Source organism: Nicotiana tomentosiformis, chromosome 3 (assembly GCF_000390325.3).
Source record: "Nicotiana tomentosiformis chromosome 3, ASM39032v3, whole genome shotgun sequence".
Taxonomy (NCBI): domain Eukaryota; kingdom Viridiplantae; phylum Streptophyta; class Magnoliopsida; order Solanales; family Solanaceae; genus Nicotiana; species Nicotiana tomentosiformis.
The window spans coordinates 149,018,228-149,042,435 of NC_090814.1; the positions used below are offsets into that span (position 1 = coordinate 149,018,228).

Consider the following 24,208-nt stretch of genomic DNA (forward strand, 5'->3'; position numbering starts at 1 on the left):
ATTCCATGGGAGATCAGGAAGTGTGATCCATACCGGAATTCTGGTGGTATTAGGTTCCGATTTAAATTTTGTGGTCCACTTCTCAAGACTCATCACAAAATCTCCACCCAAAATTCACAAAACTTCTAGTAGCTACTGCATTGTGATCATCTAAGTTATCAAAATCAATAAATACATGTTTCATGTCATAAGCTCCAACGGTTATGCATCCTTTCCCAGGAAACACTTTCGCGAATTCCTTCTTAATAATGTCAATCGAGGGACGGATCTTAAAAAACTTACCGACTATAGTCCATTTGCATGACTGAGCCAAAATATCATTTTCCTCCTTAGTGAAACTTACCATTGGTTTACCGTTAATCAGCTCGTAAGATTTGAGAGGGAGTCGGATTCTGCTCCTTGGTTGTGGGGTTTTGATTCCTATGGCACCTACGTAAGAATTGTCGCCATTGCTTTTACTTTGATAGCTAGCAGCTTTATTAGCAGTAGTATGGGTCCAGGTTTTGGGAAAATTTTGATTAGGAAAAGAAATTTCACTAATGTTTGTGGGTTGGGGTGTAAAAGATTTTTGATTTGGGATAAGAGATGTTGTCGGAATTTGGGTGGGGATTAAAGGCGGTGGATCGGGGGGGGGGGGGGGGGAGGGAGGGGGGAGAGGGGGTCATTGGGTTTCTACGCGTTTGGTAAACATACAAAGTGCTTATAAGCCAAGTGTTTATAAGTTAAAATCGGCCATAAGCTATAAGTTGGTCACCCCCAACTTATGATTTTTCAGCTTATAAGCACTTTTAGTTTGACCAAGACTTTTACTAATTTATCCTTAATAATATTTTTTAATTTACAAAATATTTTTTTCAAAATAAATTTTTAAATTTTCTCTTCATTCCATATTCGTTGTTTATCATTTTCTCTACAAAGAAACTTTTTAATTCATAATCTTTTATAAAAAATTTAAGGGTATTTTTATCTTTTTAACAAGAGAACAGTTTATCAGCACTTTTCTACCAAACATATCAGGTGCTTATTATCAGTTTCAGCACGTCTATCCAAACACATAAATAGATATTTAAAAAATTAATTCCAGCACTTCAAGATTATCAGTTATTTACAATAAGCTAATCCAAACGGGTTAAGTTTAATTAAGGTTGCTCCTTAATTAAATTATTTTGTAAGGGAAGGAGTACTCACTGCAATTACAACGTTATTACATGGTTGCGGCGAATACGTGCCAGCATCGATGTGGGCAAGATATATAAGACTTAATCATTGAGCTATTTTATTGGAAAATTTGAGAATAAAAAAGAAAATATACAAAACAACTTATACTATTAAGAATCATAATTTGAGTTATACTACAAGTTAGAGTCTCTCACTTAATCACTATTATTCTACTCGATTAAAACCAGTGAGGTGTTTTTTTGAAAATAGTGTTAGATAATTTGATAACAAAGTATGAAATTGAGAAAACAGCCCTTCTGGAGGAAACTAATCATCAATAAGATAGAGGTAAAAATTTATAAAATCTTCTTTATAATCAATGCCATGTCCCATGTTTCTATCTCAAGTGGAATTGAAAAACATAGGTAATATACATAATAAACCAACATATATATGTGCATGTATAATAAGCCCTCCGTCCCATTTTAAGTATCGGATATAGTTTTTCAATTGTATTTATGTTCTTATTGATTAAATTTTTTATCTACCGTTGATTTCTTAGGGCCTCATTTTAGTTGGAAATAATTTTTTATACATTAATATGTTCAGCTAATGAGATTTCAGAAGTTCACTACAGCTCAAAAATCTATAATATATATGCTAATTAAAAGCTCGAAAAAGTGCAAAAACATAGATAAACCAAAAAAGAAAAATGAAAAATAAAAAAATAGCAACTTTAGTTGAAAGAATAATAGTATGACAAAATATTTTACATGTGAAGTAGAACATCGTACTTACAGTGAGGACTACAAACATTAAATGTTAATTGTAACCATTTTCATAGTTGTTTGAATGATTAGCTTATCAAAATAATGAGAAAAAGAAAACTTTATCTCTATGAGTTGCAAGATTTTATTGTGCGGAAAATACCTTGATTTTCGGGTATCGCTCGATCATTTTCATTTTCTGGTACGGAATTGAGAATAACTAATTGAGTAGCATACGATGCGGTTTCACTTTAATACGAGACTTCATAAAATTAGTTGGATAAATAAATCTAACATAATAATAATAATTTATAAGTTTGCACAAAGTGACTCTAGGATTCAAATTTCACACAACGTTAGTATACAACAATTAGCTTTTAGGTAATGGTTGTGAGTTGTGACTAACAAATTGTTATACGTTTTCTCATTTACTGATCTTAAGTGGCTTCGTAATATCTTTTATACCATTTGGAGATAGACTAACATAAGAGTTATTTAGAGGCATTTTCAAAGAGACAAATTTAGACCATTTGGATTGATAGGATCAGAACTTAAATAATGGCTAAAAGAATATACAGTGCAAATAATCTAATTTTTTTATAACTAAAAAAAACTACACTCAAACTTTTAGAACGGTATTATTGGGCCCGTGCTGCGGCTATCATAACTAGTAAAATAAATAAAAGGAAGACAACAATTTCAAGAATATTTTTTCTGCGAAATAGAATCAGAGGTGCGAGTAAATGGGGAGCGATAAGAAGACGACGGAGGAGAAGAGGAAGCATAAGAGAAATTCGCCTTCTTCTCCACGAGGTTTTTTCCTTTCTTGTGTCTTCCAAAATCTGCAAAGAGATAATTTTTGAATATATATGGGCTTATACGTCTTTGTGTCTGCTTAAACAGATGAAGTGAAAAGCAAACGCCAGAATATCAAAGGGGATGAAGAGCGAAGGAAAGAAAAGGACAAATCCAAGAAGGAGAAGCACAAATCCCATAAATCCAAATGTCATTCTAGTGAAGGTACTTGCACAATTTTTGTTTTTGTTTTAAATTTTGTATATGAGTTCTGTTCAGTATTAAGCTGAGAATTTACTGATTTTATTATGAAAATTTAGGGATTTTGTTCTTTACTTGGGCCTCAGAAGGGTTCGTTTAGTTCCGTAAAACGTTTGCGATTTAGAATTTGATGTTGTTGCTGTTAGGGTTTGCTGCACTGATTAGTATAATGAGTTTGAAAAGGGAAAGCAAGTATTATGCCGCTCAGCAATCCTTTTGCTTTGTTTTCCAATTCAATTGATAGTTATGTGTAGGTTATGTGATCTGCCATTTATTAAGCAACTAAACTATAAATTAGGGCTGCACACAAACACATATAAAAAAGAAAAAGAAGAAAAATGATGGGTACGTATGTGCAAATAGTTAGAACACCATTTGCCTTTGGAAATGATGGGTGCTTGCTAGTGGCTAAGCCTTCTTCTTTGAAATGGAGTTCTTTGTTCAGATCTTCCATTTACAATGGTGTTATTTACTGAACTCCAAGATCTTAGAGTGTAATCCATGTACAGATGTGAGTCAAAGCTAGGATATCTTATTCTAATAACTGAAAAGGTCTTCGATTGCTGTGCACATTTTGTTCAAATAGAATTAGGGTTCCCTTGGGTTCTTTCAACTCTTTATATAGTGATGGAGTAACTAATAGTCTTAGAGATAGAGTTGTGACTTGTCAGTGATGATCTGTTAGATTTGGCAATCTTTTACAATGAAAACAAAGGATCAAAGACTGGATCGCTGGTTCTACTTCATGTTACTAACCTTTGTTCTTGATATTATTAGGTTTCACTCCATTATTTTGTGTGACTCATGGTGACATCTTGTTGGTAGCTTTATAGATTTATACCACTATTGTTTTTTTTTTTTGATGAACTGGGAATTTATTCATTAGAAATTACTCACTACTACAGTTTTGATCCTGTGGATCATTACATATACCACTATAGTTATTTTGTATGATTATTATAGCAAGTGGTCGTTTCTGATATTTTAAATATTGTATGTTATACATAGGGAGATGTGTGCACTTAAATTAAATGGTTCCCCTGTATGTTACTGGTTTGGTGCTAGAAGTTATGTTAGACACGCTGACTCACTGATATTGCTTCAGAGAAGAAGTCAGGGGAAAAGCACAAAACCAAGAGCCACAAACATAAGGATAAATCGGTGAGTGCTTCTTGTTTAATACCTACATTTCTTTTGCTTCAAAATAACATTCTCAAGCTTATCATTTTACTCTGTATCATATCTCGTGGAAGGAAAATTGTTATCTGCTCGCGTAGTTATTATCCTTCGCACTAATTTGTTGCTGTATGTAGGTAGCATTGGTTTAAGTTGGTGTTGAATCTGTTGAATATAATAGGTTGCTCGTCTTTTTCTGTTTTGGCTGGAACTGATAGTTAGATATAGCTTTCTTGTGGTATGACCTTTCAGCTATCTATGTTAATTCTTGTAGAGAGTCTTCATTACATATGTGGCTGGCTGATGCTTAGAAATAAGTCTGTAAACTTGGAAAAATACTGGAGTTCCATTTTCTTCAGTTGTGATATCTGAAATCTTGGTTGGACTATTGCTGTCTTGATTGCTGATATAAAATATTTGTGAAATAAACCAAGGTATTCATATATGGAGGAATCATTCTTTTGAAGAGAACCTGTCAGATTCAAAAAGGGCAATAATTTCTGTGTGGTGAATTGTTAATGGCGTCCACACTATCAGAGCTCTTTAATACTTGAAAAATTGTTAGACTGTAGCAGTAGCAGTAACTGTTTTCGCCTCTGTTCTTTCTCATGACTTCCTTTATGAAAATAGCTCTTTAATACTTGAAAAATTGTTAGACTGTAGCAGTAGCAGTAACTGTTTTCGCCTCTGTTCTTTCTCATGACTTCCTTTATGAAAATAAGTAGGACATCCATTTTGACTCAGGCTTTATTCCTCCATCTTTGATTTTTAATTATTTTGCTTTACCTTCTTTCTCAGAAAAACAAGTTTGAAGAGTTATCAAAAGATGATTATTTCTCTAAGAACAATGAATTTGCTTCTTGGCTGAAAGATAAGAAGAATTTGTTCTTCTCAGATCTTTCGTCTGAGACTGCACGCAATTTATTCTCTGACTTTGTCATACAATGGAACAAGGGAAAGCTTGACAGCCAATACTATGAGGGAATTGCAACCGGGCCTCGGTCATCCCACGCTTGGAATATCAAAAAGTAATAGAATTCCATGTTTCTTCTCTTTAAGGAGCAGTTGTATTGTCTTTTTCCCAGTTGTCCGATGGTTATGTCTTAGGCTTCTGTATTTTTGTGTTTTCTTTTTTCAGCAGAACATGCTTAAGCCTTATGAAGATACTTTCTTGGATGCCTGGTAAAATCACCCTATCTGTTATTTATCAAGGCCTTCGGGTGCTGAGACGGACAGTACTTATGATTCACGTAAACTCAATAGTTTTTATTCATACTTTCGATATGTATTAAAAACTTTATTAAATACCTATAAATATTAAACTATAAATTCAATTATTATCGTATATTAACTTGAGGTTACTGCATGAACTCTTAAATTTTAAATTTTAAATACGCATCTGTTTGAGTGCCTATTTGGCAACCCAAAACACTATACAATGATATATTCAAAAAAATGTTCTGGCTTGGAGAAGGTACTTTGATCCAGCCTCCAGTGTGACCACTGACCAGATAGCGGATAATATATATATATATATATATATATATATATATATATATATATATATATATATATATATATATATTATGTGGCTCAATTTTTAATTGGGATTTTAGTGAAAGATCAGACAAAGATACCCAACTGGGCACACTTTAAACAGTACTCTCGCTGTTTTGATTTTTCATGTTTTCTTTCACTAATAATTCTCCTCATTTTGGTGGAAAAATAGAAATGAAGCTAAAGCAATAAACGGCATATAAACGAGCTAAAATACCAAACTAATAAACCATGCAAGCCAAAATAAACAATCAGCAAACAATTTTCTCCAAATACAACCATAATGAAGAATCATTGGCCTTAGCTAGAAACCAAAAACCAAGATAAACAAAGCTCAAAATACACAACATGGTAATTTCAACTTACAAATATAGCTAGGCCCGATTAATTGAATGACCAACACTTAATTTCAAGTTACTATGGAAATGGAAGAGTTAAATTTTAATTAGTGCTTTAGCAATGGGGAGGATTAGGGAGTTTGCATTTCTGAGGGAGTTGCATTGCAAGTGTTGGATCAACTCCTAAAGAAGGCAACCAGTGAGAATTCATATAAGAGCAAAGGCATCCCCAGTCTGCATGTGCCAGCGCGCTGCAGCACTTGGCTGTGGGCGCCGACGGGTTCGGGGGTGTTACTGATGGTTTACATGACATTAAACCTTCTCCTGATATGTTACATATTCCCTGTGCTCTCGACACTTCTATGCTAAAACTGCTCAACAAAATGGCAACCAAAGCCAATGCCACAGGTTTTTTGGCCAAGTAATGCTCCATGTCCATATTTCTCTTTCTTTCTTTCTTTCTGTGAGTGTATGTAGAGAAACAACATGACATAAAGGATTTATATAGTAACAATGTGTGTGTATGATTGGGTATGGGTTTATGGGCAGGGGCAGGGGCGGATCCAGCATGCCCGTATCGTGTTCTTGTGAACCATAATTTTTTACACGAATATAAATTTGTATAAAAATTTACTAAAATTATAATAAATAATATTTATGACCGTATAATTTTAAAATAGACTGGGTTCAATGCTAAAGATATAAAAGTTAAATTCTACTGAATTCAGTCTCTGGTCATATAGAGTAGCTACTGGGAATCCGTGAAAGTTCATTGGATTTACTTTCTGGCAAAACTCTAGTGTCACGGACTCTGGTTTTTATGTGTAGTCAAGTGGCGATTCTCATTATATATATCAGTGCATTGACCATTTGATCCTTGTATATTGATCTTCACTGTTCACTCGTTTTCAAGTAGTGTCTTTGTCAAGTTTAACTTATTCGTCTCATATTTCCAGCCTATTTATTTTCAAGAATCACACAGCCTTCTTCTAATTCATTTCTGTTTTTTCCCCTTATTATTAAGTACCCCATCGGTTTCAATTTATATGAACATTTTGGTTATGAACATTCATTTTAACTCATCTTTGAAGTTAAATTAGATTAGTTCAACTTGATATTTTAAAATCAAAATATAAATATTTAAAACTATACAAAAATACTATAAGTTGTAATTTTTCTCATGTCAATATTTATACTTGTATACTATATTAAAAGTGGGAAGCCTTTAAGGCTAAAGTTAAATTACAAAAATACCCATAAAATGGACTTTTTTACTCATTTTAAGTATTAATTAATAATAATATTCAAATGAAAAGAATAAAACTAATTTGAAGTACTGTTCTAACTTAGAATAGTTGTGTCCTTTCAATTGTATAACTAACCTATAGAATAGTTGTGTTCTTCCAATTGTATAACTAACCTTTCCATTCAATAATAGTCTTTAACCATATGTAACCTTTAGAGTTAATGCTCCAATAGAATATCATCGACAAACAGAGAAATCAAATAAATGTTCTTTTTGCCAACTTCTCATAGAAATGATTATTCTGGTATAGATTTAACTAATTCATCCCCTGGCCATGATAATTCAAGTCTTTGCCTTTTTACAAGAGGGGTTGCTCAGATGGTAAGCAACCTCCACTTCCAACCAAGAGGTTGTGAGTTCGAGTCACCCCAAGAGCAAGGTGGGGAGTTCTTGGAGGGAAGGATGCCGAAGGTTTATTGGAAATAGCCTCTCTACCTCATGGTATGGGTAAGGTCTGCGTACACACTACCCTCTCCAGACTCCACTAGTGGGATTATACTGGGGTGTTGTTGTTGTTGCCTTTTGGCGATATTTTCTTCTACTATATATTCTCAATCTGGTCTAACTTATGATGCTAAAGTCTTTGCCTTTTGGCGGTATTATCTCTATCTTTATGGACTTGCTTTTCTCAAATCTCATTAAAATTACTTGTGAGTATCATTTAAATGTTTATCCGAAGATTCTATCATTTTTATATGTTTCATGATTCTTTGTAAGTTTTACTAAGTTTATTTTATTTTAATACTTAGTCTTCCATGTGATGCGACTCCCTGAATGATATATAATCAAAAATAATATCTTTATTAATAACATAGTCTTCCTTAGAAAAAATTAACATTTGAAATACCTAATTAGTAATTTTATAAAAAATTATTATATTAATCAAAAAAATACATTAGTTACATGATTAATGCTAAAGAGACCATTTGTTTTAACATATTTCTATTATAACGTCATGAACATATACATTTTTCGCGTGTATAAGAAGGCCCATGTATTAAAAATTTAAGACATAATTGTTTTGCACGGGTATCAAAAATAAAAGAAAATAATTGAAGATATATATAAATGTGTGACTCTTTGTCTGAAATCTTCATTTATATTTAAGAATATATCGAACTCAATAGTTGAAATGAATCAACTCATGACCAAAATGTAGCCCAATAGAAGATCGAGCCAACGAACATACACACACACACACACACACATATATATATATATATATATATATATACACACACACACATATGTGTGTGTGTGCGCGTGCGCGCACTTGAAAATTAAGAATAATGAGATTTCAATACGCGCGTATACATAAAAGAAAAGAAGGCTCTAACAACCTTACTTGACCTAATAATGGACGAGCCAACAACTACCCTCAACTCTCAAGGCCAGGCTAGCTTAAGCTACTTTTGTCACTATAGCCAATTGTGTGTCTCAAAAACAAAGAAATAGAGAACTTCGGGATCTTGAAATTTTTCCTTTCTTTAGCTTTCCTAGATTAAAGGAACCACAAATACAATGACTACCATTAAAAAAAAATTCACTCTACCATGCACGTCAAGATTGACATATGGTTTGATAGCGACATAGTCAATATGAACCAAGAAATAACCTCCTACATACACCTTTCCATAAGACTAATTAACATGCCAACTTAATGGAATTTTTATTGTTTACATTCTCCGATAAGTTAACTTATCGGAAATAACGTAAGGATTTTTTAAAATCAAATAAAAGTTATAACATTATTAATAGTCAATTAAGTCATGTTAATCCTCACCACTCCCCAGTGCACAGAAAAGTTGAAATGACTTTTACTAATAATACCATTATAAAGAAATTTGACAATGACCTTCCCAATTAAAAAAATTCAAATGGGTTATCCTTCGAAGAGGCGAAAATTTTAGTGAGGACACTATCTTGTGGTAATTCTTTATAGAAATTTATGGATTATTTTAACACAATTGCTTTATAGTTGTCACTAATTTAATCTCATAGTTTTCATATGTAATTTTCATGTTAGTAACAATGAAATTACTTTGGAGAAGGATGAAGTAGGAGAACAGTTTTTTAAAAAAAAGGTAAGCTAAAATTACGTAAGTTTTCATGAAAAAATATTAACTTTTTGTACTATATAAATAAGATAATGTAATTCATGCAGTTTTTAATTTTAAAATATAGCGATATCATATAATTATTATACTTTATAGGATGATTTTACTGAAAATCACATGTATCTAATTAGATGTTGATTGTTTATCTTTGTAGGTTAAGATGATCCAATTATTACTACTATATGATAATTTATATTGATCATTCATATATATACTTTATCTTGTCATATATAATTATTTACTCAAATATTTTTTTATTAATATTGATAATATTTTACAAAATCGTGTACTACATGACTCAGATATACACGTGCAACGCACGTGCAGAGAAAGTAGTATAATAAAATACATACTAAAATATTGGTCAAACTTCACACTTTCTGAATCTCGAAAAATAGAATGTGCCACAGAGGAATTTACCCGGTTATGGGTTTACCCGAACCCAATAACTTTTGTTCAAATCATGTATTTATCTTTTAAAATTCATTAATTATATACAAAAATTTATTTAGAACCCAGTAACTTAAAGAGCAATTTATGCAAAATACCATTGAGCTTAAAATAATTAACCTTTCCTATCCATTTGAAAACTATTTACAATATATACCTACCTAATTAAAACTAATTACCCCTACCTCCCACCATGACCCATTTAATATCTAGGGGTAGGTATTTAATTTTTTTCCTAATATATTTAAAACTTCTTTCCATTGCTTTTAGGTTATACGAGTCCTTTTTTTCCTCTTATAATTCAAACCTACTAAATTCTAATAATTTGCTGGAACTATAACAATGAGTGTAGTCCTAAGGAAACGATCTTCCGCATCCCTCAAGTACCTAAAGACTAGTAAATAAAAATGAGCAATTTATTCAAAATATTCATTGAGCTTAAAATAGTTACCCTTTCCTATCCATTTGAAAACTATTTATAATATATACCTATCCAATTAAAACTAATTACCCCTACCACCCACCGTGACCCATTTGGCTTAGCTTAGCTTAATTCGACTTGGCTTGATTTAGTAGCTTAGTTTGACTTCATTTGGTTAGCTTTAACTGGGTATTAAAAAAATGAGTAGGAGGCAAACCACATGGGCAGGGACAGGTAAATAGTTTCCCACTGCTGCAAAATTAAATACGATCTCTTTCCATATAAATAGTTTCCCACTGCTGCAAAATTAAATACGATCTCCTTCCATACTTAACAAGCATCAGCTAGTTCCGGGCTCCATTTGCAAGCCTCCTGAGCAAGATCACATCCTTCATTACGAGCTTGTACACATGCTACTAGAGCTATTCGATTAGCTACGGCACCTGGCGCATTACCCCAAGGACGTCCTAAAGTTCCTCCACCGAACTGTAGTACGGAATCATCCCCAAAGATCTCGATCAGAGTAGGCATATGCCAAACGAGAACACCTCTTGAAGCCACGGGTAGAACACCTGGTAAAGAGACCAAATCTTGAGTGAAATAAATAGCGCGACTTCGATCTTGTTCAACAAATTCATAACGCAGTAAATCAACAAAGCCCAAAGATATTTGCAAAAGATCCCCTAACTTAATAGGATTAAAACCCCGAGCTCATAAGCTTAAAATCCTAACTCCGCCTCGCACTCGAGGAGTCTTCATGGGAATCGATTTGATTCGACTCTTTAACTGATATTCGATTGTCAAGAGATAAATGAATATAAAGCTAGCTATGACGTAAAGAGGTATACTAATAGCATCATGACATATTTGTCTAAACAAAACTAGCTAGGATTGGAGCACCTTTTGAAAACTTAAAAAGTAGAAATATTTTTATGGATTCAGCTTACTGAATAATATGACTTTCAAATGTTCTGGTGAATCCCTGTGATAGCATGCTTATGTGGATTAGACGAATTAATGTTGTACAGTTATTCCTCCTTGTTACGTTACAAGTTCTTTCATTCAATCTCCCATAACATTTTTCTGTGGAGTATACTCTCTCAGTTGTTGTAATACATAGTTGGCCAAAAAGCAATACAAAAAGAAGCAAAAGGCCGCTTTTTTTGTATTCCAATCGAAGTGGAATGACAACAGAGTAAAAATCTACTTTCAACGAACTTTGTAACTTTCCTAATACAACAGTGGCTTTTCACGGTACTTTCTGGAAAAGGGATGAGAAAAACTGCCTCTTAAAAAAAATAAAAAATAACTATACGCACGTATTCACAATTTGAGATACCATACATTTTCAAAAAAGAGTTACTAACTTGTTTTTATTGAATGTTCCCAAAGAGATAATTCGAGACAACCAAAGTAGGAAAAAGATGGTAAATTTTAAAATGGTGGTAAATTTATCGTTTGTGCATTCATTCCAAAATCAGATAGAAACACCTGAACAATAATTTGGTGTTTGCATTCCCGCACACTTGCTGAACTTGTGAAGTACATGACAGTCAATACATCCCGTTAATTTGTTGTTTGTGCATTTATTCCAAAATCAGATAGATATGAACATTCAGATCTCATTGCGCCTGGAAAAATGAATAGCACTGCATGAAAAGCCTGTCAACAAGAAGTTAATACTGCACTATATGCAGCACTGAAGCAAAACCAGTTACAACAATTTTTGAAATCAAAGAAATTTTTTTGTTAGATGTCAAAGGAAGTACTACATATATTTAAGATAATTATGTCCAACGTGCCGTTAGGCTGGTTGTGTTAGGATATCTTTGTGACTTGGACGGAAACTGTCTCTTAAGTTGGAAGCGGGTATAGCACAACCACAGTTTCCTTCAGACCCCAATGTCTTTGTGGTCTTTTTTTTGTTGGACAAGGTGTTCGGGCCAGCTTGCGCATACCTCGACTAATTCTACCTACATCTGCATTTATGCAAGCCAAATGATATGAAAAGAAATAAGTTCAAAATGGAACTCCTTACACAACAGCAACTTTCGAGGTGCTATCCCTAGATCAAAAAAAGAACCCGATATCTAAAAGCTATGCTGTTCTTTTTGGTTATCCTTTATCTAAATGATGACAAAGCAGCAATCATTTGACACTAAAGAGTAATTAGACTTCCATTCTCAATGGCGATGCTTTGAAAAGCAAAATAACAGAAAATTTTTACTCCAACTGTATTGGATAGATATAGGTAGGAATGAAAGCAAACCAAAAACCTACTTCAAGCTTCTAGCATGAGCTGCAGATAATTAAGCACCCTCAATTGTTAAGCAACTGGAAGTTGAAGGATAAAAAATGCAGGGTCTATAGCTCGGTGCTAGATCATCAGGCACTTTACTCACACAAAAAGTCATGCTAGAATTTGAATGCTTACCCTTCAACTCATCTTCTTCTTTGTCAGCCTGCACTTTCAGTCTATACTCCAATGCGCAACCCTAAAATTTCATCAAGTACACATTCTTCATCCAAGCAATTGTAATTTGCAATATCCAGTAAAACTTGCAGACAAGAGGTGTTCAGCATAGTGGTTAGACCGATCTTACCAAATAGTCCACCATCATCTGAACTGGATTTAGAAGGGAAAGGAAAATAGGCCTCAATCATTCACAAAGATTGCTTCAGAACAAATTATGATAGAACGTAACAATGCATAAGAATAACTGGCCTACTGCATAGTACCCCATGAATGGCAAATTGGTTCAGTTATATCATTGACTATTACCAAACCATGAAATAAATTGCATCAAAACAAAATCCTGAAGATAGTCAATACAGGTCAATGTTGTTTACAATTTAACATTTGGAAAGAATCACCAGCAGAAATACGGATTTCAGAGTAGATCTTTCAAGATTGGATTTTGTCATATCCAATTTAACTTGGGGTCCAGTGTAATACTACTTACGCAAGAAACAGATTAACCTTTTAAGTGTGCCAATCAATTAACTGTACCTAAATTTGCTATATGAATCTACTATATCAATTCTGCTAATTTAACGTCCATTTCATTCAAATAACAAATAAATTGTCTTTTAAGACAAATTAGGAGCTCCCTCAGAGTAGAGGAGCTGTAAATCTCACTTATTCCTACACGGTAAATCAAGTCTCTAACTAGAAAGAGAAAACGCTTGGCAAACATCAGACTAAATATAGGTTTTTTCTAATAACCGTGGTCTCGGGGCCAGCTTACGTACTCATCAACTAATCCCACTAGATACCTGCTACCTCCCACCAGCAACAGGTGCCAGGTAACTCGGTCCATCAAGGCTTGGACAAAAGAGAAGAAATCAACTAAGCCTATTTTAGATTCTTTATTTCCCATTTGACATGATCTAAGCTAAATCCACATTGATTTCGAGAAAGGGTTACATACTTTGAGACAACATTAAATAAGTTACCTCAAGACAGATGAAGAAAAGATAAATGCAATCTGATCCAGATTTCTAGTTCCAAAGATCCTATTATTAGCTGACAATACAGTCCCGCACTCACGACATTCAATACGTTACAACCCAACATGGCACATGTTACATAAAGTGTGCACAAGCAACTTGAGTTTTGTGAATGGTAATACCGGTGTCGGTTCAAGATTTCAAATTTTATTTTGTTACTAACTATTCCCAAACAAGTGCTTTCGGGGCATGGCAAGAATATACACGTAAAAGAGACAGGAAATATCAATCAGATAAGATATCAGTTTCTAGCTGCAGTATCCAAAGTGAATCCTCTTTAAGGTGGCAATATCTTATTCAGCATGGCAAATGACTTTTAAGAGAAACATGATTTCCTTGTGAGAGAAAGGTCTGCCTTTTATTATAAGCACTTAGTGATGGAAATACAAGAACTTCAAAAGACAAGTTATTAAGAGAAACATGATTTCCTTGGAGGGTTTTACACCTCCTGCTTTCCTGTTCTCTATACTGAACAATAGGTCTAAAAACACATTGAAGGTACTGAAAAACAGTGCTTCCTCAGTTTATATTATAGAAACAGTTTTTGATTATCTAAGATAGTGAATATAACATTATGGAAAAAACTGAGCTTTATTGTGATGCTCCAAAGCAATGCCAATGCTAAAATAACATTCAAATAGCAGACTATTACACAAAAAAGAGTTCCATAAAACTTAAATTCATAGTCCTCCCAAAGGAAATTTAGAGCCTTTCTATCCCCAACTCTGCCAACAAACAAATCACCATCCAGACATTTCTACATGGCAACTTAATGACGGCGAAGAACCAAATGCTGACAATAGAAGTACATAATACACACTTACCCTGTTATAACTGAGAAAGCAAATCAGTGCTTGGCATTTTTGCTCAACAAATATTTCTTGAGAACATCCATGACTGATCCAAAATCTGCTTTCACTTCCACAGGTGGGTTAGCAAACCGACATTCCATGTCCTTTATTTCCTTTGAGTGATAATCAATCTTTGATTGAGTAAACTTCAATCCATGTGCTGTACTCACAACCACGGTCTTATCATTTGGTCCGATAACTCCACTGTTTCTCAACTTGAACAGGGCAGTCAATGCCACACCAGTGTGCGGGCAAATGAACATCCCAGTCGAGTCTGCCTGAGCCATAGCATCCATCAACTCCTCCTCTGTTGCCTCCTCCACTATCCCGTCACAGTTCTTCAGGGCAAAAACAGCTCTATCTATAGACACTGGGTCACCAATCTGTATAGCAGATGCAAATGTGGTGTTCGCCTTCACGGGTTGAAAGTCTTTCCAACCGGATTTATAATGCAAATAAAGCGGATTCGCGTTAGCTGCTTGAGCACACACAAGCCTAGGGATACGATCAACGAGCCCCAACTCTTTGCACATCATAAAACCTTTATAGAACGCATATATATTACCCAAGTTCCCTCCAGGAACTATCACCCAATCGGGAACTTGCCAATCAAACTGCTGCAAAATCTCAATTGCTGCAGTCTTTTGCCCTTCTAACCTCAAACTATTCAACGAATTCGCCAAGTAAATTGGCAACTCAGCAGTGACTTCACGAATCAACTGCATACAACCATCAAAATCGGTGTCAATGCTCAACACAAAAGCTCCGTTAGCTATCGGTTGTACCAGCTGCGCCATAGATATCTTATTTGCAGGTAAAAATACAATCGATGGAATCCCCGCAGATGCACAGTAAGCTGACAATGCAGCTGACGTGTCACCAGTGGAAGCACAGCCCACACCAACAACCGGTTTATGCATTTTCCTTAACCGGTTCACTTGACTCACCAAAACAGTCATACCTAGATCCTTAAAACTACCTGTATGACTAATTCCACAGTGTTTTACCCATAAATCACTCATGCCTAGAAACTGTTTGCCAAAACGCTCAGCCCAAAAAAGATTTGAGTTTCCTTCAAAAGCACTAACAATATCATCACTATCGATTTCGGGTAGGACCCATTCCTTCTTAGACCAAACACCTGACCCGTAAGGCCACGTCGTCTTCCCGACACGTGAATCAAAAAGTGACCTCCAGTACTGACCGTCAAACTTTTTTAAAGCGTCCATATCATGTTGAACATCAAGTAGGCCGCCGGAGCGGCTCCGGTAGATGATTTCATCGAGAGAATACCATTCATCGGAGCTTGGATCCGCATTGAAAGGCACGTACCTGCAGTGACATACGCAGCACTTTTTGATGTCAGCATTAAATAAATGAGCAATGAGTAAATTATTGTAATTTTAGACCCACTATTTTCATTTTGCTTATTATCTATTCATTTCGCTAGTATATCTTCCCCTACATACCTGGCGGAGAAATTGTGGGAGGAGGTGGGGCGGCGAGCGGCCTCTTCGCGGATATTTTCGTCGGCAGGGCGGCGGTGTTTCTGGGGAGGGATAATTGCGTCATTTGTAGAGGCGGTGGCTTTGATTGGATTGATGAAGTGAATAGTGGGATTGGATTTAGGAGGAGATTGGTGATGGAGTTGGGGAGAAGGAGGAGAGAGGAAAGAATATCTGAGCATGAAAGAAGCCGCCATTAATGGAGTGTCGAAAATAGTTAAAGCAGCTGCGGAAGGGGGAGAGGCGGGGGCGGGGATTTTGTCATATTTAGGGGCTCCTTATACGTCTGGTCAATGTCAGCCCTTCACAGACCTATTCGAGATCATGACACGTGTCTCGAGGTTTGATCCAGCGGCTAGATATGTTTTGCATTTATTAATAAATCGTGGGAACAAATCCAGCGTCGTCTTGCTTCCTCATTCTTCAGGTGGCAAGTGACCAATTCATAAAAAGATTTTCTTTGGAAATGAATATAATTTGCACAACTTTACCATGGTTGTTTGGCTTATAGTAGAAGAAAATTTCAATCTCCGTATAAAAAATCTTATTACTTGTATAGCGTTTGATTTTTCGAGATAAGATTTTCCATACCTACAATTTTCATGAAGTTAATGTATCGTATGATTTTCGACATTAGACACCGCATAGGTTATTTACACGAAAAACATATATTGGTATAGTAACTTTTACATATATAATCGGCAAAATACATATACCACCTGAATTATTGACCAAATTTCCCTTACACATTTTTTGCGAAGTAAAATTACCTTATACACTTAATCTTTCGAAAGTGTAATGTTTACATACTTTTTTTATGAGGTGACCTGCACGTGTAAGTGAGCGCGTTAAAGGTAAATATTTAGTCCAAAATTTGTTTTTTCTTATTTTGTTTTAAATAAAAAGAAGAAGAAAAGTATCTAAACCCTTTCGCCCCGGCTGCTACCCTTCCCCTCCCTCCTTATCTTATCCAAATCCCCTTTTGCTACACAAATGACCCATTTATTTATTTTTTTCTCTTTCTTGCTAGCTTTCACACTAGTACCTTCCACCGTAGAAGAATGAATTTTCAACCTTGATTTCTTCATCATTCTTTTATTTTTTTGTTTGTTAAATCCAGGTTGATTTGGAGTTTGTTTTGTGGAAGGTGCAAGGGAACATTATATTGGTCTACGGAGGAGGCAACCAGAAATGGATTCAGGATTTGAGTCTTATGAGTTCCAACCGTAATTTCAAATTAATATACAATAATAATTGGGTTCACAGTTATATATTTATAAATATTTAATAAATTTTTTAATATAAATACAGAGTCTACACAAGAGTTACTGGATTTCCTGAACCCGTACTCAATGTTCTAGGTCCTCCCTGGAGGCAACATAGGCCGGTATTATCTTCCTAAGCATCGGCGGCTTAAAGTTAATTATTTTCGGCTTCAATTACTACCAATTCAATTATTCCGATGAAAAGAAAGAGGACAAGTGATAAAATTCTTCAACTAGTTCTCTTTCTTAATCAAAGTGCCACCCTAATTTCTTCGGTGTTTATTACTGCTGGGAGGAAGATGCATTTGAAATTACCATGGAAAATGACTGACGGATGTGAGGATGAAGACAGAGAGAGTGTTAGGGAAGATGATTTTTTTTTTTCTTTGTTTTAATGCAAATTGAGGTGTATTTTTAAGTATAATTTGTTTTCCCTAAGACATAACACGTGTCACACATTGATTGGAGGGTGTAATGCAATCTCTAAGAAGAAGTGGTTAATCACAAAAGTGATGTGTTGTAGGCATATTTTCTAAATGTTGAGTGTGTAAGATGATTTTCCTCCGCAAAAAAATATGTAAGGAGGATTTGATCAATAGTTCAAATGTTATGTATTTTGCCTATATAGTGACAAAATGTTGGTTTTACTCAGCACGCGAAAAACTAAAGCTTAATTAGCAGGCCGTGAGCTTGCCACTCTCATCGTGCACGCAGAAGTTACAAACATGGTTACTTGCTCTATATTCTGCTCCGAATTAACTCAACAAAAGTCACAAATCTCAGAGAGAATTACCATTATCGACGTGGGGACCGGCTCTCAAAGGCACCTACATAGTGCAAAAATTTGTTGAGGTTTTTTGTTTTTAAGATGAATTAGTTTTAAAATGAGGGTGAATGGGAAATGGAGGGAAAATAAAATTTTTGAGTAAAATTTTAAGTTTTCCCCTCTTGACAATGAGACATTGTCCCATATTGGAAGAGGAAAAGATTTTTGGTGGTATATATATATTTGCTCTTCTTGTAGCTCTTAAAGAGTTAAAGAAAGCAAGTCTCGCGCCGTCGTCGTCGTCGCTCGCTCGGCTTCGGCTACGGCTTCGGCTTCTTTGATTAATTTTTTGGACCAAATTTATTTGTTAATAGTAAATATTAACGTAAGATTATCCGCATTTGTAACGGATATTTTTCAATCCGTGTATTGACCACCAGCTGCAATAGCAGCTGCCTAATGCTCTTCCCACCATGAATGTGCTTGCTCCACAAACAAGCTAGTGCATGCTCCACCATGGAGGGTGGACGATTGTTCTTCTTCAACACTGGCTGCTATATATATGTGCAACAGCTGTTGAAGAAAGACACACATAAGACACACAACTGAAATCGCTCAACAGATTTGCCTATACATTGCACTCCTTCCTCTCAGTATTTTCATACGATTTTCTGAATTTCTACTCCTTCGTTAACTTATATTCATTACGATAACTTATATTTTGCAGAATTATTATTTACAAATACGGCAATATTGGCGGGACTAACAATCTTAAGAAATTTAATATTTATTTCTGTATTTGTGTTATTCTTATTATTCTGCAAACTAAAACCTTTGTTCGTTTATTAAACGTTTGTTTGTGTCATTCTTTTACAGAAAAAAATGACGACTGAAAGCGAAAACCAAGCTGTTCCGATGGTGACTGCCAACGCATCGACAAGCCGAACACCGGCGTTGGCACCGGCAGAAAAACCCGAAAAAATTTTCGGGATTGATTTCAAGCGCTGGCAGCAGAAGATGTTCTTCTACTTAACTACGTTATGTCTACAGAAGTTCATCAAGGAAGATGTTCCTGATCTGCCAGATAAAACTCCAGAGAATGAATGCTTTATCGTGATTGAAGCGTGGAAGCATTCTGATTTTTTATGCAAGAATTATATTCTTAGCGGACTGGATGATAATCTGTATAATGTATACAGTGGCGTGGAGACGTCAAAAGAATTGTGGAATGCGCTTGAAAAGAAATATAAAACTGAAGATGTCGGGATGAAGAAATTCGTTGCCGCAAAATTTTTGGACTACAAAATGGTAGATATCAAGTTTTTTATTACCCAAGTCCAGGAATTGCAAGTGATTATTCATGATCTACTTGCTGAAGGTCTTGTCATCAATGAAGCATTCCAAGTAGCAGCAATGATTGAGAAGTTACCTCCGTTGTGGAAAGACTTCAAAAATTATTTGAAACACAAACGAAAGGAAATGTCCCTTGAAGATCTCATTGTTCGGTTGAGAATCGAAGAGGACAATAAAGCTGCTGAAAGGAGAGGCCGTGGAAATTCAACAATAATGGGAGCAAATATTGTTGAAGATAACAAAAAGAGGAAGAAGGCTTCTAGTCCGAAATATTACCCAAGCAAGAAGCGGTTCAGTAGAAACTGCTATAAGTGTGGAAAAAACGGACACAAATCTACGGAGTGTCGTGCTCCGAAGAAAGACAAGAAAAGGGGTCAAGCAAACATGGTAGTAAACCATGATGATGTTGATAACTTGTGTGCCATGCTTTCTGAATGTAACTTGGTGGGAAATCCTAAACTGTGGTGGTTTGATTCAGGAGCCACTCGCCATGTTTGTGCAGTTAGAGAAGCTTTTGCTACTTATGCTCCTGCTGGACCCGGAGAGACAGTTTATATGGGAAATGCTTCAACAGCAAAAGTTGAAGGATATGGGAAGATATTTCTGAAAATGACTTCTGGCAAGGTCATGACTTTGAACAATGTCCTTCATGTTCCCGAAATGAGAAAGAATTTAGTCTCTACTAGACTTCTTGTTAAGCACGGTTTTAAGTGCGTTTTTGTGTCCAACAAGGTTGTCATAAGTAAGAATGAAATATTTATAGGAAAAGGTTACCTCACCGAGGGCCTTTTCAATCTAAATGTAATGGTTGTGGAAAACAATAATAATATTTCAGCTTCTTCTTACTTACTTGAGTCAAATGATTTATGGCATGTACGTTTGGGTCATGTCAATTATAAAACCTTGCGGAAAATGATTAACTTGGAAGTACTGCCTAAGTTTGAATGCGAAAAATCAAAATGTCAAACATGTATGGAATCTAAGTATGTTAAACATCCTTATAAGTCAGTTGAAAGGAATTCAAATCCTTTAGACTTAATTCACATAGATATTTGTGACATGAAGTCAATACCATCTCGCGGTGGAAAGAAGTATTTCATAACTTTTATTGACGATGGTACTCAATATTGCTATGTTTACTTACTGAATAGTAAAGATGAAGCAATAGACGCATTCAGGCAATACAAAAATGAAGTTGAAACGCAACTTAACAAGAAAGTAAAAATGATAAAAAGTGATTAGGGTGGTGAATATGAATCTCCTTTTGAAGAAATATGTTTAGAATATGGAATTATTCATCAAACAACAGCCCCTTACACGCCCCAATCTAATGGGATTGCGGAAAGAAAGAATCGCACATTAAAGGAGATAATGAACGCGTTGTTGATAAGTTCTGGTTTGCCACAGAACTTGTGGGGGAAGCCATTCTTACGGCTAATCGAATATTAAATCGAGTGCCCCATAGCAAAACACAATCCATTCCATATGAAAAATGGAAAGGAAGGAAGCCTAACTTGAATTATTTTAAAGTGTGGGGGTGTTTGGCAAAAGTGCAAGTTCCTAAACCCAAAAGGGTAAAGATAGGACCGAAAACCGTTGATTGTGTTTTCATAGGATATGCGACAAATAGTAAAGCATATCGATTTCTGGTTCATAAATCAGAAAATCCCGACATTCATAATAATACGGTTATAGAATCAGATAATGCTGAGTTCTTTGAAAATATATATCCGTATAAAAAGGAATGTGAGTCGTTTGGTGAAGGATCTAAACGATCTCGGGAAGAAACAAAAGAAAGTACATATAATCAGGAGGATCCAAGACGCAGTAAACGTCAAAGGACGTCTACTTCATTTGGACCAGATTTTGTGACTTTCTTATTGGAGAATGAGCCTCAAACATTTAAAGAAGCTATGACTTCTTCGGAATCATTGTTTTGGAAAGAGATAGTCAATAGTGAAATAGAATCCATATTGAACAACCATACATGGGAATTGGTTGATCTTCCTCCTGAAAATAAACCTTTGGGTTCTAAATGGATTTTTAAGAGAAAAATCAAAGATGATAGCACTATTGACAAATTCAAGGCAAGACTCGTAGTCAAAGGGTATAGACAACGAGAAGGTCTAGACTACTTTGATACATACTCTCCAGTTATAAGAATTACGTCTATACGGATGTTAGTAGCATTAGCTGCAGTGTATGGTCTTGAAATTCATCAAATGGATGTTAAGACGCCGTTCTTAAATGGAGAGTTGGAGGAAAAAATTTACATGGAACAACCTGAAGGGTTAGTGGTTTCAGGTAAAGAAAAGAAGGTATGTAGACTTGTTAAGTCTCTTTACGGACTAAAACAAGCACCCAAACAATGGCATGCGAAATTTGACCAAACAATGTTGTCAAATGGTTTTAAGATAAATGAATGTGATAAATGTGTGTACATTAAAAATGTTCCAAATCACATAGTCATTGTTTGCCTATATGTGGATGATATGCTGATAATGAGTAATGACATTGCCAACATAAATGCTACTAAGCGTATGCTCAATAGCAAGTTTGATATGAAAGACTTGGGAGTTGCTGATTTAATTCTGGGAATTAAGATCCATAAGACTCCTCAAGGTCTGGCATTGTCACAATCTCATTATATTAAGACAGTACTTGAAAAATTCAAGCACTTGGGCTTTAAAGTTGCAAAGACTCCAATTGACGTGAATCTTGCATTAGTAAAGAATAAAGGCCAAAGCATATCACAATTGGATTATGCTCGTGTGTTGGGATGCTTAATGTATATCATGAATTGTACACGACCAGATATAGCTTGTGCTATAAGTAAACTGAGTCGATATACGAGCAATCCAGGTCAATCTCATTGGATGGCAATGAAACGAGTTTTGGGATATTTAGAACATACCCAGAACTTTGACTTGCACTACAGTAAATTTCCTGCGGTGATTGAGGGATACTGTGATGCAAATTGGATCACCGGTTCAACTGATTCTAAGTCCACGAGTGGATATGTATTCACTATTGGTGGAGGAGCGGTATCTTGGAAGTCGTCCAAACAAATATGTATTGCCCGCTCTACAATGGAGGCTGAATTCATAGCCTTAGATAAAGCCGGTGAAGAAGCTGAATGGCTCCGGAATTTCTTGGAAGACATTCCATTTTGTCCCAAACCGTTGGCACCAATATGCATACATTGTGATAGTCAAGCGGCAATTGGAAGGGCTGGGAGCGTTATGTATAACGGTAAATCTCGTCATATACGACGAAGACATAAAACCGTTAGGCAATTACTCTCTAGAGGAATTATCACGATTGACTATGTAAAGTCAAGTGATAATGTGTCGGATCCACTTACAAAAGGCCTAACTAGAGAGGTAGTTGAGAAATTATCAAGGGGAATGAGGCTATGGCCGAGAACAAATCATTGTGGCGGTAACTCTACCTAGAAGACTGGAGATCCCAAGATCTAGGTTCAAGGAGATCAAACAAAGTCATTAATGACGGTTCAACATTGTCAAATAAAATTTTAGTCCGTTCTCGTGATGAGATAATGTTCAGTACCAAGGATAAAACATTAAGGCTTTTTAATAATTTTTAAATTTGATACGGGGTATATCAAATAGTGTATCTACAGGATGACACGTTTAGGAATCACCTATGTAAGTGTGAAGTATTAGTCGCTTCAAGGAGAACTTTGTAAGGCCAGTTCTCTACGCATTTATGAAACCAGGCGGTGTTCATGGCTGAAACGAACACAACAATGAGAACCAAAGACGGTTAAGGGTTGATTGTGTGACTTATGGTTGTTTAGGTATACACCAAATATCGACAGTTCAAAGATATCAAATCTATCGATTGACCGAGTATATCCGACACAAGTTTACTACGGAAAGTTCAAAGGGAAACCTACTTATCCAGATGCGATTAATTCTTACTTGTAAATCACACAGTTTTTCCATGCATACTTCCGTGATATAACCATTCCCCATTCATGTGGGGGATTGTTGAGGTTTTTTATTTTTAAGATGAAATAGTCTTAAAATGAGGGTGAATAGGAAATGGAGGGAAAATAAAATTTTTGAGTAAAATTTTAAGTTTCCCCCTCTTGACAATGAGACATTGTCCCATATTGGAAGAGGAAAAGATTTTTGGTGGGTATATATATATTTGCTCTTCTTGTAGCTCTTAAAGAGTTAAGAAGAAAGCAAGCCTCGCGCCGCCGTCGTCGTCGCTCGCTCGGCTCGGCTTCGGCTACGGCTACGGCTTCGGCTTCGGCTTCGGCTTCGGCTTCGGCTTCGGATTTGGATTTGGATTTGGATTTGGTCAAATGATTGATTGATTAATTTTTTGGACCAAATTTATTTGTTAATAATAAATATTAACGTAAGATTATCCGCATTTATAACGGATATTTTTCAATCCGTGTATTGACCACCAGCTGTAATAGCGGCCGCCTAATGCTCTTCCCACCATGAATGTGCTTGCTCCACAAACAAGTGCTTGCTCCACAAACAAGCTAGTGCATACTCCACCATGGAGGGTGGACGATTGTTCTTCTTCAACACTGGCTGCTATATATATGTGCAGCAGCTGTTGAAGAAAG

At 35.5% G+C, this 24,208-nt stretch overlaps 3 protein-coding genes across 20 annotated transcripts; 1 reads left to right on the plus strand and 2 right to left on the minus strand.

The window, feature by feature from the left end:
- The first annotated feature begins 2,578 nt into the window (after positions 1-2,578).
- On the plus strand, positions 2,579-5,494 carry LOC104091610 (style cell-cycle inhibitor 1-B). The gene is made up of 5 exons (XM_009596991.4): positions 2,579-2,738; positions 2,829-2,945; positions 4,087-4,142; positions 4,956-5,185; positions 5,296-5,494. The coding sequence occupies exons 1-5, from the start codon at positions 2,669-2,671 to the stop codon at positions 5,447-5,449; spliced, it is 627 nt and encodes a 208-aa protein (XP_009595286.1). The 5' UTR covers positions 2,579-2,668; the 3' UTR covers positions 5,450-5,494.
- Positions 5,495-6,167: 673 nt separating this feature from the next.
- Positions 6,168-6,491, minus strand: LOC104091618 (putative lipid-transfer protein DIR1). Its single transcript, XM_070199344.1, has one exon. It carries the CDS (start codon positions 6,489-6,491, stop codon positions 6,168-6,170), a length of 324 nt encoding a protein of 107 aa, XP_070055445.1.
- Positions 6,492-10,574: 4,083 nt separating this feature from the next.
- LOC104091622 (threonine synthase, chloroplastic) lies at positions 10,575-16,479 on the minus strand. Of its 18 annotated transcripts, none has more exons than XR_011415067.1 (5): positions 16,177-16,479; positions 14,681-16,039; positions 12,781-12,841; positions 11,838-11,977; positions 10,575-10,918 (listed from the first exon to the last, which is right to left on the minus strand). XR_011415067.1 is itself a non-coding variant. In XM_018769229.3 (4 exons), exons 1-2 carry the CDS (start codon positions 16,407-16,409, stop codon positions 14,704-14,706), a joined length of 1,569 nt encoding a protein of 522 aa, XP_018624745.1. In that variant the 5' UTR covers positions 16,410-16,479; the 3' UTR covers positions 12,432-12,841; positions 12,950-12,972; positions 14,681-14,703. The 18 variants fall into 18 exon arrangements, 4 of the variants coding, with proteins under 4 accessions (XP_018624745.1, XP_018624733.1, XP_009595323.1 ...); XR_685209.4 differs by lacking the exon at positions 11,838-11,977 and adding an exon at positions 12,950-12,972; XR_685204.4 differs by lacking the exon at positions 10,575-10,918 and adding an exon at positions 12,950-12,967 and having other exon boundaries at positions 11,692-11,977.
- Between the last annotated feature and the right edge of the window lie 7,729 nt (positions 16,480-24,208).